This window comes from Schistosoma haematobium, chromosome ZW (assembly GCF_000699445.3).
Source record: "Schistosoma haematobium chromosome ZW, whole genome shotgun sequence".
NCBI classification, from domain to species: domain Eukaryota; kingdom Metazoa; phylum Platyhelminthes; class Trematoda; order Strigeidida; family Schistosomatidae; genus Schistosoma; species Schistosoma haematobium.
Genome location: NC_067195.1, coordinates 29963279 through 29977420, shown reverse-complemented (window position 1 = coordinate 29977420; position 14142 = coordinate 29963279). Strand labels below are relative to the sequence as shown.

General features: G+C 36.7%; 1 protein-coding gene across 1 annotated transcript; it reads right to left on the bottom strand.

Annotated features, from left to right (window-relative positions):
• Window positions 1-6661: 6661 nt before the first annotated feature.
• EIF2S3 (Eukaryotic translation initiation factor 2 subunit 3) lies at window positions 6662-14142 on the bottom strand. Its single transcript, XM_051218710.1, has 9 exons — window positions 14065-14142; window positions 13711-14024; window positions 12388-12622; window positions 11721-11874; window positions 11530-11624; window positions 11050-11367; window positions 9427-9599; window positions 9234-9336; window positions 6662-6810 (listed from the first exon to the last, which is right to left on the bottom strand). Exons 1-8 carry the CDS (start codon window positions 14107-14109, stop codon window positions 9282-9284), a joined length of 1389 nt encoding a protein of 462 aa, XP_051071008.1. The 5' UTR covers window positions 14110-14142; the 3' UTR covers window positions 6662-6810; window positions 9234-9281.

The window sequence follows — 14142 nt, the reverse complement described above, 5'->3', positions numbered from 1 at the left end:
AGATACGAACCGTATGAAATTAAATGAATTCAATTTATGTTACAAAGTTTGCTGTTCATACTTCACAAGTTTACCAAAATAACACTGACCTTGAAATTAATATAGCAAGCAAAACAGTCAGATGAGTATTTTAAATCATCTGGGTTCCTTAATAAAGTAATAGTCTAGTAATTAATAATAATCCTTTTTATTCAGTAGTAAATTCTTAGAATAAATTATTTCAACAAGTTCCTCTCATTCTATGTATAAGTTAAAGAAATATACATAAACATGAAGAAAATGAATAAAATTTTAAAAAGTTGAATAAAAGCCACGGAAAAAAAGGAAGAATCTTTATAATTGTGAATAACAATATATGCAAACTCAAGACAATAGGTTTTTAGCTAGATAGTTCCTTACAACTTTTTCGGTACATATATGTATTCTACATATGGGACTGAATATCTTAAATTAGTAATGGGACTTTATGACATTGTCTAACGCTTAGATCCTGATAAAATTGAAAAACCACCCGTGGAATAATTCTGAACAAATTTGGAAAGTTAACATGTAGTCACACCCAGTTTCCTTGGGCTATCTGAATAATAATCAATCTGGTATGCTGATGATTTACATTTCCATACATTGTCAAAAAATGAACTTCAACACGCATAACAAAATATATATATTATAAGTAGTCAGAGCCCTACTATATTATTTCGTAAATAAGGTAATTAAGTCAACTAATTGACCACTATAGTCTCATCATACTTAAGCAAACAGGAACAGGATGTGGCGCATATATATATATTCCTATAACACCGACAAACAGTGAAACCGGTATTGCGGCTGGTTTAACATATTTTTATATAAAACCTGCGTCTAAAAAATGTAAGGGCTGAACAAGAATCCATACAAAAAGAAAGCACAGATAATACACACACATAGATAGGCCGACTATTTATAATAAAATTATTCTTTTCACATAATAACTCATCCACCTAAACAGTAAGAAAGTTTACCTGGACATAGTTTAACATAAAGTAGTCGGGTGTACGTAAATAACAAAACAGAAAACTGTCGATAAATACCGGAAATTTTGAAAGGACAAACCATACATCAAGCGTTCAAGTGTAAACTAACCATAGTTAATTGTTTTATTGAAAAAAACCTATAATGATAATGATAGTGAAGCATTCATCATAAGTATTCATTAAAATAAGTAGTACATGGTTATTTATTTTTATAATCATGCCATTCATCAATAACTTTATAGACGGAACAATCTTATAAATTACTCAACTATGATATTTGGCACTAAAGTTATGGATAATGATCCTTTTGTATCCTTAATTATAAACAAAACTCTCACTAAATAATCCTGTGAAACCTGAAATTATATATATATATATGTATCATGAAGATTATCTTCAGATCAAACAAGTTCTACAAACCTATATTATTATAATATAATTTTGAATATTACGTAATTGGTAGGATGAAGACATGGTACCGAAAAACTGTTTCAAAAAATTAGAATTGGCTTGTTCCTATAGTTTGAGCTCCGGTAAGAAGTAACTGTAAATTGGATTAAGTAGTGCACTAATGAGTGTTTATCAAGCAATATTCTCAGAAAAAAGGATGGAGAATTATCACAGAGGTAAACAGGTGAACTTTCAGCATATTTTATCTGTCCCCAATCTTGATGCTATCCTGACAATCATAATTATGTTTAAAATGAGACAAAACATATCTCACATGTTTCATTTCCAGATTTTGAGACCAGTGTCATTTTAAGAATAACATTATAATGTTAGCTATCTAAAATAGAATCCAATGATATATTAAACTTGGATTAAGTGAATAAGTATCGAATTCACCATTCATTTAATGGAAATAATTTGCATCTAAATGAACCAAGTACAACAGTATTTGGAGGAATTGATTAAATATTCTGTATCGGATAGTTACAAATATTATTAAGAGAATTGACGAGTAAGTTTGTGCAACTTCTCATCGCAAATTCAAGTAAGTCTAAAACGACAACATTTACAGAATTTCCTTCCAAATGTTATCTATATTTCAATCCAAAGAAATTTGGTAACTTGTTTCACATGAATCAGCTTCTCAAATAAATGTGACTAGATTTGACTAGTAGAAATATCCAATGATTATTGAAAGATGGATAAAAATTGGACGCTGGAGTATATAATTTGCTAGAATAATGGTTAATTCAGTGATCACATAAGTATTCAAATAACTTCATGCTTTCAGCAACAACAACAACGACTACTACTACTACTACTACTTTGAGTTCAAATTTCATGAAACAAAAACTGAATTTACAAATGTGACTTAGGTAAACCCAGTTTCTCATAAGTTAGGTTACATTTGTAAGAGATGATTTTATTCAACGAAATTTATTGACAACTAAGGGATTGCGTGAAAATGTCCTGAAACTGGTAGGCTTAAGAATGAATTTTAATCGATGAGTTCAAATCAGAAAACCAATAATAGTAACATGATCCAAATTTGATCTGAGTGTGTATGGTGGCAGTGATTTCTAGAAGATACATTAAATTAGTTGTTCATTGTATCACCGGTCGATAAAATTTCTGATTTTATTAGCCAAAAGTACCCCAGTAGGGTAATGGGTGGGGAGAAACTTTTCTCTCTCTCGAAAAGTCCACACGTAGCTACAAGTTTATAACCACTGGTAAAGAAATCCTACTTAGTGTATTTTCACTGCCGGGATTTTGTTTATAAGATAAAGAAAATGAAAAGCGAGAATTCAGAGACCAAACTAGGTTGGTGAGTACGGAAGATATACCAAGAACAGTTGGAAAACCCTGATTCCAAACCAACGACGTACATGAACCTCAAGACCCTGAGGAAAACAATGTTGTGCGAAAGTGTATTTGGTCACCAGCCACCATGACCTTGCTCCACTGTCTTGCAGATCGGCCTTCTAGGTCAGAGGGTCGAAAAGTGACCTCCTAAGGAAGCCACTTACTTCAACTTCGGCACTTAAGCGAAATCCCAGGCCACATTCGATTGTCCCCACTCGTGTTCTGTTCACTACACTGCCACCGACATGGTACGGAAGGTCCACCTAGGGGGGGTGTCATAGGACCTCGTCCCCTAAAGTCACTCCACTGTCTTGTGGATTGGACCCCTAGGTCGAAGGTTATGGAGTGGTCGCCTAACGAAACTAACTGCTTCGGTTTGGGCGCCCAGACAATATTGCAACTCACACAAATTTGATGATAGCTACAACCCAGGAGAATTATGCTTGCTGCGATTCTCATTCTCATCAATTATACTCATAACGATTCGATAACATTCGTTTTTATTTTATATTGCGTCACTTGTTTATTCCCTTTTGTGTACTCCTTCATTTATCAACTCATATAACAGCTCGCCTATGGTGAAAATTCTATCCTATCTATGTCCTATGACTATGTCTTTAGAGTCTTAACGTCGACGTCTGTTGTCTATCTGAGACTAATATTCATGACTAGTAAAGTACCACATGTTTGCATTCCATCTGTCGATTAGAAAGACTTATTTTACGTGTGATCTTCCGGGGACCCTGTCATTTTCATCAGGTTTTCCGAGTGTTAGTGTCGAACTACTACTACTACTCTCCGACAGACTGCAGCCCGGACGCAACCAAGGATGAGTCCTACCACCAGAAAAGTTAGCTATCAACCCACTGAAAAGTCTCGATGAGCACTGAGTGAATTAGCATGGCTTCATAAAAATGGCGGGAAAAACCGCTCGCCACTTCGCCGAACGCCCCCGCTAATAAGAATAGGGTCTTTATAGACTCCTTAAAACTCGTTGGGGCACGTCAATCTACTCGGAACGACCACGAGACTGATGGTAAACGTATATTCTTGCGTATAAAAATTGTGCAAAGTTCTCGTAAGGAGCGAGAAGCCTGTTTGTTAGAGCATGTTGAAAGGTAGTAGCTGGATCTGGTAACTGCCGGAAGCTCTTTCAACGCATTCGAGTCACTGGCAGAAATAGGTCTGGTGTGAGCGAACGCATCTGTGAATCTCTTGAGATACCAATCACTGACATCCACCGACTTGGATGATGGACAGAATTCTTCGGGGAACAGTTCAGCCGCCCTAAAAAACTGATCAGACTGTCCTATCATTCACGGCCAATGACGACCCGTCCGTCTAAGGAGGAGGAAGTCCACAAAGAACTAAAACTCCCAAAGTGCCATAAATCACCAAGCCCGGATAACGTCTTCGGCGAAAAGTCCTGCTGGCCCATTGTGGAATTCGCGGGTTCAGTTCCCGATAACTTGGCTCCTGCAGTTTTTATGGATGTTGGCATCCTTCTTGTTAGGGGACTAACTGTTCAAAACTCTGGAAACATTGACCCTAGAGGACCAGGGTGGTTTTCGTTATGACCGAAAATGTATTGATCAAATCTTTTTCCTCCACCAAATGTTAGAACAACTCCATACTCATTGCAGGTCAATAATCGTTGTTTCTTGATATCAGGCCAGTCTTAGTTTCGTTGGACAACACTGTTCTCTAGGATCATCTGTTGAAGAAAGGTGTGTCTGACAAGTTTGTTAACGTATTGAATGCTCTCTACGTAAGCGACTAACGCAGAATGAAGGGATACAACATCTATTCATTGTTTCATTCAGGCCGCAGGGTCAAGTAAAGCTACCCAGTCTCACTTTTTCTCATCTTTGCCATCAATAACATCCTAGTAACAGCTTACGGAAGTAGTTAATAGTTGTGAGGGACTTTAACCTTAAGGAAGACTTTTCGACCTTGAGTATATGGATGATATTGTTTTACTGTGCGAGGATAATCAAGTCGCTCTTGATAGTAACATTAGAAATTGTCGAGAGGTTTGTGTATCTGGGTAGCCATGTATGTGTCAGTGGTCAATCTATGTATTGCGGAAGCGTAGTGTTTGGGGGGTGGTGTGACTAATGAGATCTATTTGCGTGTAATGAAAGCCACAGACCTATACCAAGCTGGGCTATATTTTGAATCGTCGTAACGTAAGCCTGGTTCTTAAACGTCGGGTTTATAAAGCGTCATTGAGGTCAGTTTCGCTTTATGCTTATGAAACCCGGCCTCTCCAAGTTGAGGATTTTATATGACTGTGTTCAAGCATCGTTGTCTTCGAAGGATTGCTGACATTCAGCGGCAATACGATGTTTTACAATATTCAATTGGTGTCAGAATCCTTAAACACTAATCGGTGGCTTGGACATGTTTTACGAATGTCATACCGGCGACTTCCAGATCGTAATGTATGTGCCAAAGCTGAGACTAGTTGGAAAAAGCATCGAGGCCGTCAGTTTATGAAATGGTGCCGTGAACTAAAAGAAATCCCTTAAAAATTACATCAATCGGTCTGTCAAAACCGCGAGAATGCTGTTCGAGAAACAGCGCAAATCAGTGACTTGAGACGGTATCACGTATGGCTAAGAGCATAAAACCAGTGGTGACCCCCACATAAGGTCCTTTTAAATTCATTGTCAAAATTATAGAACCACCCGTAAATGGAATCATTTCTTGTTGCATTGTAACCGAACTATTTCTCTCACAATATATTAATCTCGTCCACTTATCTTTGTGTTTATTGTTATAGCCTCCCTCCTTCTCTCTTAGAAACTCCGTTTTCTTATTTATTTGGAGATTAAATAAAAGCTTGACTTAGCACTGTGTATGGAATAGCTATTTTCGACAGGCAACCTGATATTATCTACTTTTTTAACAATTATTAACTTTAAAATCTGTGGGTAACAATCGAGAAATACCTCAAAACCTTCGAATACACCTAGACTTCTACGAAGCTCTGGGAAATTATATACATATGCATTATACGTATTTGCATTAAATCGATACTAGTGTTGTAGTTATGAAGTATAAACTTCATATCTTAAGTATATTGATAGGACAGACAATATGAGTCTTAATTGAAAATCTATGATGGCAAATTTCTGGTATCATGTATATAGACAACTGAAACTTCTCAAAGTGCTCATAAATAATACAAATGCATGTGTAGCTACAAAATAAATAAAAACCATTTTATTCTTCAAACCTATCTTTCAGTACTTTAAGATAATACACCCGTGCTCACGTAGAATACATAGCGACAAAACTTCGCAACAACTGTTTTCTCAAGTCAATAAATCGTGAGAGGATTTCTAGAGAAAATTTCCGATTAAAAAGAAGTCTATGCTGGTGAATATCAATCCACATGAAGGTATTCCATACATTCATCAAGATTTTGAAGTTATATAACTTTTAGAGAGATAAAGCATATATATTTCAAAAATATGGTTGATATAGTTTCGTAGTCTTCACCGTAGTCATCCCATCGAATGCTGTGTTGAAGGTTATTAATTGGTTGATTCCTTTACTCGACTTGACCATCATTTAAATCCTAGTCTGAACCTACACTACTCACAAACAAGTAAGTAGTATGAAGCAAAACCGAACAGTAAGACCACCAACACTTGGACCAGTACCTTATATGCTGTACCAAAGTTTTGATCAGTGTATGAAACTTTCGCTTTAATTATGTTTTTATACCATGATGAAAATTTGATCTTTTCATTATTGCGATCGCATCACTTCATTTCAGTCGGAAAATCGAAATTAGACAAGCAACATTTCAATAAGACATAATCCAACTTGTCGACATTACTTATATTTGGATCGCATATACGATAGAATACAAACCCATGTTTAAAATATCTCAATGCTTGCAACACTGGTCTACATTTGTACATCTTGTCTTACTTTTCAAGATAACCACGTTGCATATCTGAAGAGCAGGCTGAAATACAAAATAAAGGTGAATACAATAGGACAACCGTTTGATTGGGAAACATCATTCTACAGACATTAGTAAAAGAAGTATTGTCACTACGTCACATGAAATGTTGTTTTATGAACCTAGTTGTAATAGTCTAATCACCATTTAAATAACTTGTTCCATTTGACCGAGACTATATCCCAATTTTTTGTCACAAACTGACTTCAGTGGGTGAATAATAAAAAAAGTAGACGACAGGAACAAAGGCCTCAAGTTCGATCCATACCGGAGTCACATTAACTAATGAGGACCTCCTAATTTAAACAAACCACATCCCTGTTGTACTGTGGTTCACGATAGGATTTGAAGTTAGCTCATGACGAAAATTTCCAGTCAAATGAGAATTCCCAGAGAACCATGGATGAGTTTACAACTTTAAGCAGTCGAATTACAGTCCTACATTAAAAGACGAATCGAAAATCCCATGGTAAATTCTGAACTTTGGTCTCAAGCATCCCCAAAGGATGTTTACTTTAGAAACGTATTTGTCATCTATTTTAAACAGACTAGTACACACTCACGCCTGTTACTTCTCGTGAAGGGGCATAGGCCGTTCACCAGTATTCTCCATCCAACCCTGTTCTGGGCAATCCTTTCCAGTTGTTATTCATCCTTTTCATATCTGCTTCTATTTCCCGAAGTAATGTGTTCTTTGGCCTTCCTCTTCCCCTCAGGATTCCAAGTTAGGGCTTGCCTCATGATGCAGTTCGATGGTTTGCGTAGTGTATATCCTATCCATTTCCATAGTGTTTCCCTAATTTCCTCCTCAGCTAGTTTGTTCTATCCAACAGGCTGCTACTGATGGTATCCGGCCAATGGATGTTGAGAATCCGCCTGTAGCTCTTCTAGAGTTATTCCCCGTCTCAGGCCCGGGTAAAGGAGGAGGGTTGGGCATGGGGTTAGCGACTCCATCCTGTCGAAAACTAACTCGCTAAAAAAACGCTAACCAGGTTAGTACACACGGTGTCCATTAATATGGGGACAAATATATCGGGAACAGAGAACACTGGATCACTATCATACTCAATTGCTTCATAGTTAGGTAAGGCATCTGTATTTAACTGACGACAAACGCTCACAAATCGGTATTTTATACGGAACCATGCATTGACATTTCTATTAGTATTCATCAGTCTATATGTACACACCTAAGGTAGAAAAAGGAGTTATTGTTACGTTGAAGACCAAGTTCCTCAGGGACTGAGACTAAGAAACCACGATCGTTAGTTTATTGTGGAGACGACGTTAAGAAATTAAAGTCATTCTGGACCATTAACATCATCAAATGGCCGCAAACTTACTCTTTACCAAAAGTATCGGCATCGAATGTTTAAGGCGGTATTATCCGAAATCACACTGTAGTCGGTCTTGTACCACCCTAGCGATCTCAGTTTACAATGTTCATTTGCATAATCAATAACTTTGTGTTCATAATTATATGTCACTCATCATTCATACTCTTATAATCCCTCATTTTGGTCTTACCATCGACCTATCTTCGTAAATGTTACCGAATACATCTTAATATCAATTTCCTAGCAACCTGCATCCATGCCTTCGAAAATCTAGAATATCTATACTATTCAGGATACAAATATTTAACCAGATAAACAACCCTTGTAATTTCTTCATGATTATCTTTCTCTTCATTGATGACGTCTTCTGGTATTATCAAGTAAAGTATACATACCACTTTCAAATGAATATTTTATCAGTATTGGAGGGAATTGAAGTGAATCCACATATTGATACGATCACTGTTCTTCTCTTAATCACTATCCCACTGGTCCTAAATATACTCTTAGTAGGACACAGGTGTATGTTTGAGAAAAAAAATGATAAACTTCAAAAACCACTTTCGAGTACAGAACGCTTGTTTTCGTAAATAACCAGCCCCAACTGTCTTATACAGTTTAGCAGGTCTCGGAACGTCTTTATATAGTACTTAAAAGTCACAGTTGCTTAAACACTGAAAACCAATCGAGTGCTCACGAAGAGCTCTTACATACATCTTGACCCCGGTAAAATTCATCTTGGAAGGCTCTAGCATGTATTAAAGTAAATTGACTAGTGGCCTGAAATTTAATTTGACCCAACGAAGCACTAAGATAGGTAGGTAAACGTAAAGGCAACCAGAAAAACTTTTATAAACACATGAATAACGCTTAAACATGACCAAAGAGCGATATTAAGGCAATGTTAGCTGCCTGCGGCAAATTTCTTATTTGATATAACAAAAAGATATTTATAATCCACTAACAAATAGTCGCACATAGGTAATCGAGATTTCTAGGAAAAAATAACAATTAAGTCCAAGTTACGAAATATTTGTTTTGACAATGACCTAAGTTACACAAGACAAAAAAGGATAATAATCAGCGTACACAGGTATAGATCTTCATCTTCATGTGCAAAACGAAGTTTGTCGGTATTCACTGGACGGGCTGGATTGTGACACCACGTCGAATTTCTCCCCATCCTATCAATCTACAGAGAAAAAGAAATCGATGGTTACGGTGATACGTATGTCAGTAAAACTATTTAAAACTAACTGGAATAAAAAATTGAATTACTTACCGCCAATGTCTTTCAACACGCCTGCTTAATGCGATTTTTTCATCAACTTGAGTACAGACAGGGCTATTTAGTCGTATTTTGGCTAGATCACCTTTAACAGCTATAACACATCCACCACTAGAAAGAGACCCGATATTCACCATCAAAACTTCATTTTTAGAAAGCTTTTGGACCTGTGGGAGACAATAAAATAAGAAACAATAAATTATTCGTTTTAGCAGCATTTAAGGTTTTATGTTACCAACCAAAAGCTCATAAACCTATTAATTGTGTTAAAATTCGGAACAAATTAATATTAAATGTAAACAGGTCTTTGTATTATTACGTTTCAGGATGATAAAGAAGTTAAAAGTTTGCTGAGAGAATTAAAATGTGGTAGTACCGAACACATTCCGACAGTTATTTAAAGGCGAATTGAAACTTATTAGTTTACAAAACAAAGGAGGAAAGATAAGTCTAAAGAAGGCAATAATTATAGATACTAAACTATGATGAGAAACCTTTTATAAGGCAGTAGCGACAAACGTGTAGTCCAATATTTATTCACTCAGAGTCAACCACAATTAAATGATAATCCACTTTTACAAAACAGACCACCAAATAAAACGTTGTTGAGTGTGAATAGCGATGCATACTGGCATTATTAGTTGGGAGTGTTACAGTAAATCGAGGATGTTGAAATTTGACTTGGCAATCTACAAATATAATTTTCATACCACGATCGTCATCGACCTACTGAACAGGACTATCCTCTAGGAGTGCGTGTTGAAGACCATAGGTTTATTCACATCTCAAAATTTTAGTAGAAAACGCACTGAGATAAGGTGAGAAAAAGAGCCATTCCTTTCCACTTCTAATCCAACAGTGAGGTTGAACGAGGTCGACAGACTTTCGAAGTGTAGTGTGGCGTGGAAGGTCTGTTACCTAAATGAGGACTTATAAACTCCGAATAAATCGATATTGTTTTACTCTGCGATAATACACCGGTCATTCAAAGTTTCCTTTGTTTTTGACTACCGTTATCTTAGCAGCATCTGTGCTGTGTATTGATTCCCGATCCTAGAACGAGGTGGATAGCGAATACGTGGTCAGCTTATGAAATAGAGCTGTGGAGTGACAGATAACTATATACGACTAAAAGAGGCTAGTCTATTACAATTTAAGTAGAGTCCCAGACACCGACCAACTGAATGGGTTCACACGCCATCAGATATGATTCGTAATAGAATTAATTGATGATTCTGTTACAGTTTTCTATTTTTACATAAACTATGCATCTACTTAACTAAACAAAATCTACCTAGGTTTCTTTTCAAGAACTAAACATCAATCTCATCCATTTATTGACCAGTTATATGACAGTTACCATTTCTTCCACGTTGCGTGGTAAATTTATGGTAGCATTGTATTAAAAGGTTTTACTGTATATAAATTAAGGGTCACAGAACTAGGTCCATATTGGTGAAGATTCCCAAACAAAGAAAAAAGGCCTAATGATGCCTAGCTTAAAGCAGTTCGTTAGTTGTCAGTCAGCGATAGAAATTGTTTCCACGTTGTAAAACTTTTAGACGCATTATTGGATACAAGAAAATCATGAGTGAAATAGAATAATAGACTACTTGCCTTAGCACCTTTTTGGTCCCCTTCTGTGCGAACACCTAACAAACGTCGTAGAAGAAAGAATGATATTTCCAACTCCACATATATGTCAGGCAAGGTGCCAACCTGTCCTAAAACATGTCCAACCAAACGATCAGCGCGACACAACTGTGGATCGATTTTTGTCCCAACTCCAATTAAACCTCCTGGAACAGCATAAGCAAGGTCATTCTGCTCCGCGAAAAGTGACACAATACATGAAATAATGGGTCTACAAGTAACGCCCCCAGTCTCCGAATCTTTTGAAACGAGACCTGGTCTAATTTCTATTTTTTGCCCAACCTGTTGGAAAATGTTACATAAGACAATTGAACAAAAATTAGGGACTACACGGAGATAATAAGAAAAATTGTTGAAATACATTATCTAACAAGAAATGAAACAGACAGTTAGAACAGAAAATAAATGATTAGGACAAATAAAGCATATATCACAATAAACTACCTTTAGAACCCCTCGCAAAATGCTCCCTCCAGCTACTCCACCTTGTAGATCATCCACTTCGCAACCAGGTTTGTTTACATCGAATGATCGAATAACTGCAAGTAAAGAAATCAGACACCATATAGCTAACCATAACCTCTGATTCAATATACACTTAAACTTGTTTGTTATATACAAAACAAACAACTCACCAATCAAACGAGGTGCTGATGTAAAATCCCGTACTGGAACCGGAATGTGATTCACAATGTAATCACAAACAACATCAATATTATACTTCAATTGTGCTGAGATAGGTACAACTGGAGCTCCTTGAGCAACAGTACCCTGGATAAAACGTAAAATCTAAAAAAGGAATATAAATGTGATCAATACACAAGTACATCTTTTCAGTCGAGATAACCAGCACGGTTTGGACCATAAACACCGTCTAGTAAGAATCCGCGACACTTTTACACAACTATGACTTCCGAAATTCTTCAAGAACTTTCCAGTCACACAACAGTAATTGGTTTGTTTTACGCAGAACTTTTATTTATCTGACAAACACTGCCTGAAAGAGGTATATCACGTTCTGAAACACATGTTAACCCAAAAGCACAGCGCAAAAGAGTAAAACGTCAACTGTTAATAAAGTTGACGATACTAAACAACCTGACCTTTTAGTGGTATTATTTACACTAATCAGGTTTTATAGACATCAATTATTTAACTTTCGAGGTCAAAATGTCGACACACGCTAAAGTGCATAAGCCAACTTACAAAACAAGAGTCCTCCGACATACATAAGTTATTGCAAAAATCAAGACACAATACAAAATCGGATGGGGAAATTTCACCTGGTTTTTCAAGACTTACCTGTGAATATTGTTCGCGTGCCTGACTTTCCTTGATTAAGTCAATCTTATTTTGAAGAATAATTATGTATTTCAACTGCATGATCTCTACAGCAGCGAGGTGCTCACTTGTTTGAGGCTGGGGGCATGTCTCATTGCTGGCTATCAACAATAATGCTGCGTCCATAACAGCAGCACCGTTTAACATAGTTGCCATCAAAATATCATGACCTGGACAATCCACAAACGAAACATGCCTAGTTAAAAAAACATTGAAGTTATAAAATAGAAAATCTCATACACACTCGTTATGGAGGATTTCACGATTTGTTTCGAACAGGTTTTTAGCTCTTAAAATCAATTAATAGAATGTAAATGGATGAATGAGCCTAATAACATATACTGTGGTCTAGTGACGGCTAATTAAGATGCCGTACTATTGACTTACCCCAATGGATGACTAGAAATTAAAGACCACCAGCTAGATGATTAGGTTTTAATACAGTGAAATAAGATGCTTATGTACAGAATATGAGCACAAAACAAAAAATGGCAAGTGTAATAGGTGATTGAGGAAATTAACATGGCTACTCGTTCTTAAATCAACTAAAACCCTATTGTTAAACCTAAACTTTGGATAGTGTCAATAATGTCCACAAGACAGTGAAAAGCGTAATAAACTATTTGCTGACAAAGATGACCTACGTGCAGTGAGATAATTTAAATGAAGATCGGGATTCCACTGCGCATTAAAAAAGCTGAATTAAAGACGTTAATAGATAGTCTGAACAATATAACAATGTAATGCAAACTATTATGTCAAAAATTCAATTTCAGAAGTAACATGACCACTAAACATGACTCGTTTGCTTGCTGTTATAACTGAACAACGGACCTGCCCCCGTGGCTGAACTTGGGATTGCTACATGGTAGTAAATGTAACTGGTACCATCCGAGCGTACTTACCAAGGGCAACTTAAATCACGTGATCCCTAGGACATGTAAAAGCGATTAGAGCAATACAGAACAAGGCATTGCAGAATGAAAGGGAGGCTAAGTAGAAGTGTTGACTCGGTCCATTGTTTTTAAAATGTTAGGCTGGTGGTTTCATAACAAGTAACTCAGTGAGTGAACAAAACTATGACCAAAGCACTTTCGGGACATTTGAGAGATTGGAATAACTCGACAACACCACACTGTGCTCTTACTCACTAAGAGTAGTGACAAAATGAGTGTTATTAACTCAAGAATCAGCGCGATTTAATAAAAGCTCTGAAAAGAATGAACAGTATTTATCGGAAGACGTTAGCAGTTACTACGACAGATAAATAATTATTCAAATTACCTCAGCAATGTTAGTGTTCCATCACATCCTGGTCTAGGACAGGGAAGAGAATCATCTGTTGCACTCCCGAATGACCGATAACAAGCAGGGCGTATGCATGCTTCACTATTGCATTTGTATATCTTAGCATTAGCATATCCCAGCTTTATTGTGATGTTCCTGATCAACTCATTTTTGTGCCTAATGGTATGCACTGTGGAAATTGCACGCACAACTGTTGTCTTCCCGTGGGCGACATGGCCTATAGTACCGATGTTTATGGTAGCCTGACGACTGATGACCTCCGGTGATAAGGCAGTTAGTTTTGAAACGTCCTAGAAAAATTTCCGTCAAGTATTGAGATATTCCACTAACCAGATCTTCTACATTCTGCACAGCCAAACCACGTTTGTCTGGCATTACGACTAGCCGCCTTGGATTCAGATCGTTTTT

Coding starts and splice junctions, on each gene's coding strand:
- EIF2S3 (XM_051218710.1), bottom strand. CDS start 14,109: ATGCCAGACAAACGTGGTTTGGCTGTGCAGAATGTAGAAGATCTG. Junction 14,025..14,064: donor TGCAGAATGTAGAAGATCTG/GTTAGTGGAATA, acceptor AAATTTTTCTAG/GACGTTTCAAAACTAACTGC. Junction 12,623..13,710: donor GGAACACTAACATTGCTGAG/GTAATTTGAATA, acceptor TTTTTTAACTAG/GCATGTTTCGTTTGTGGATT.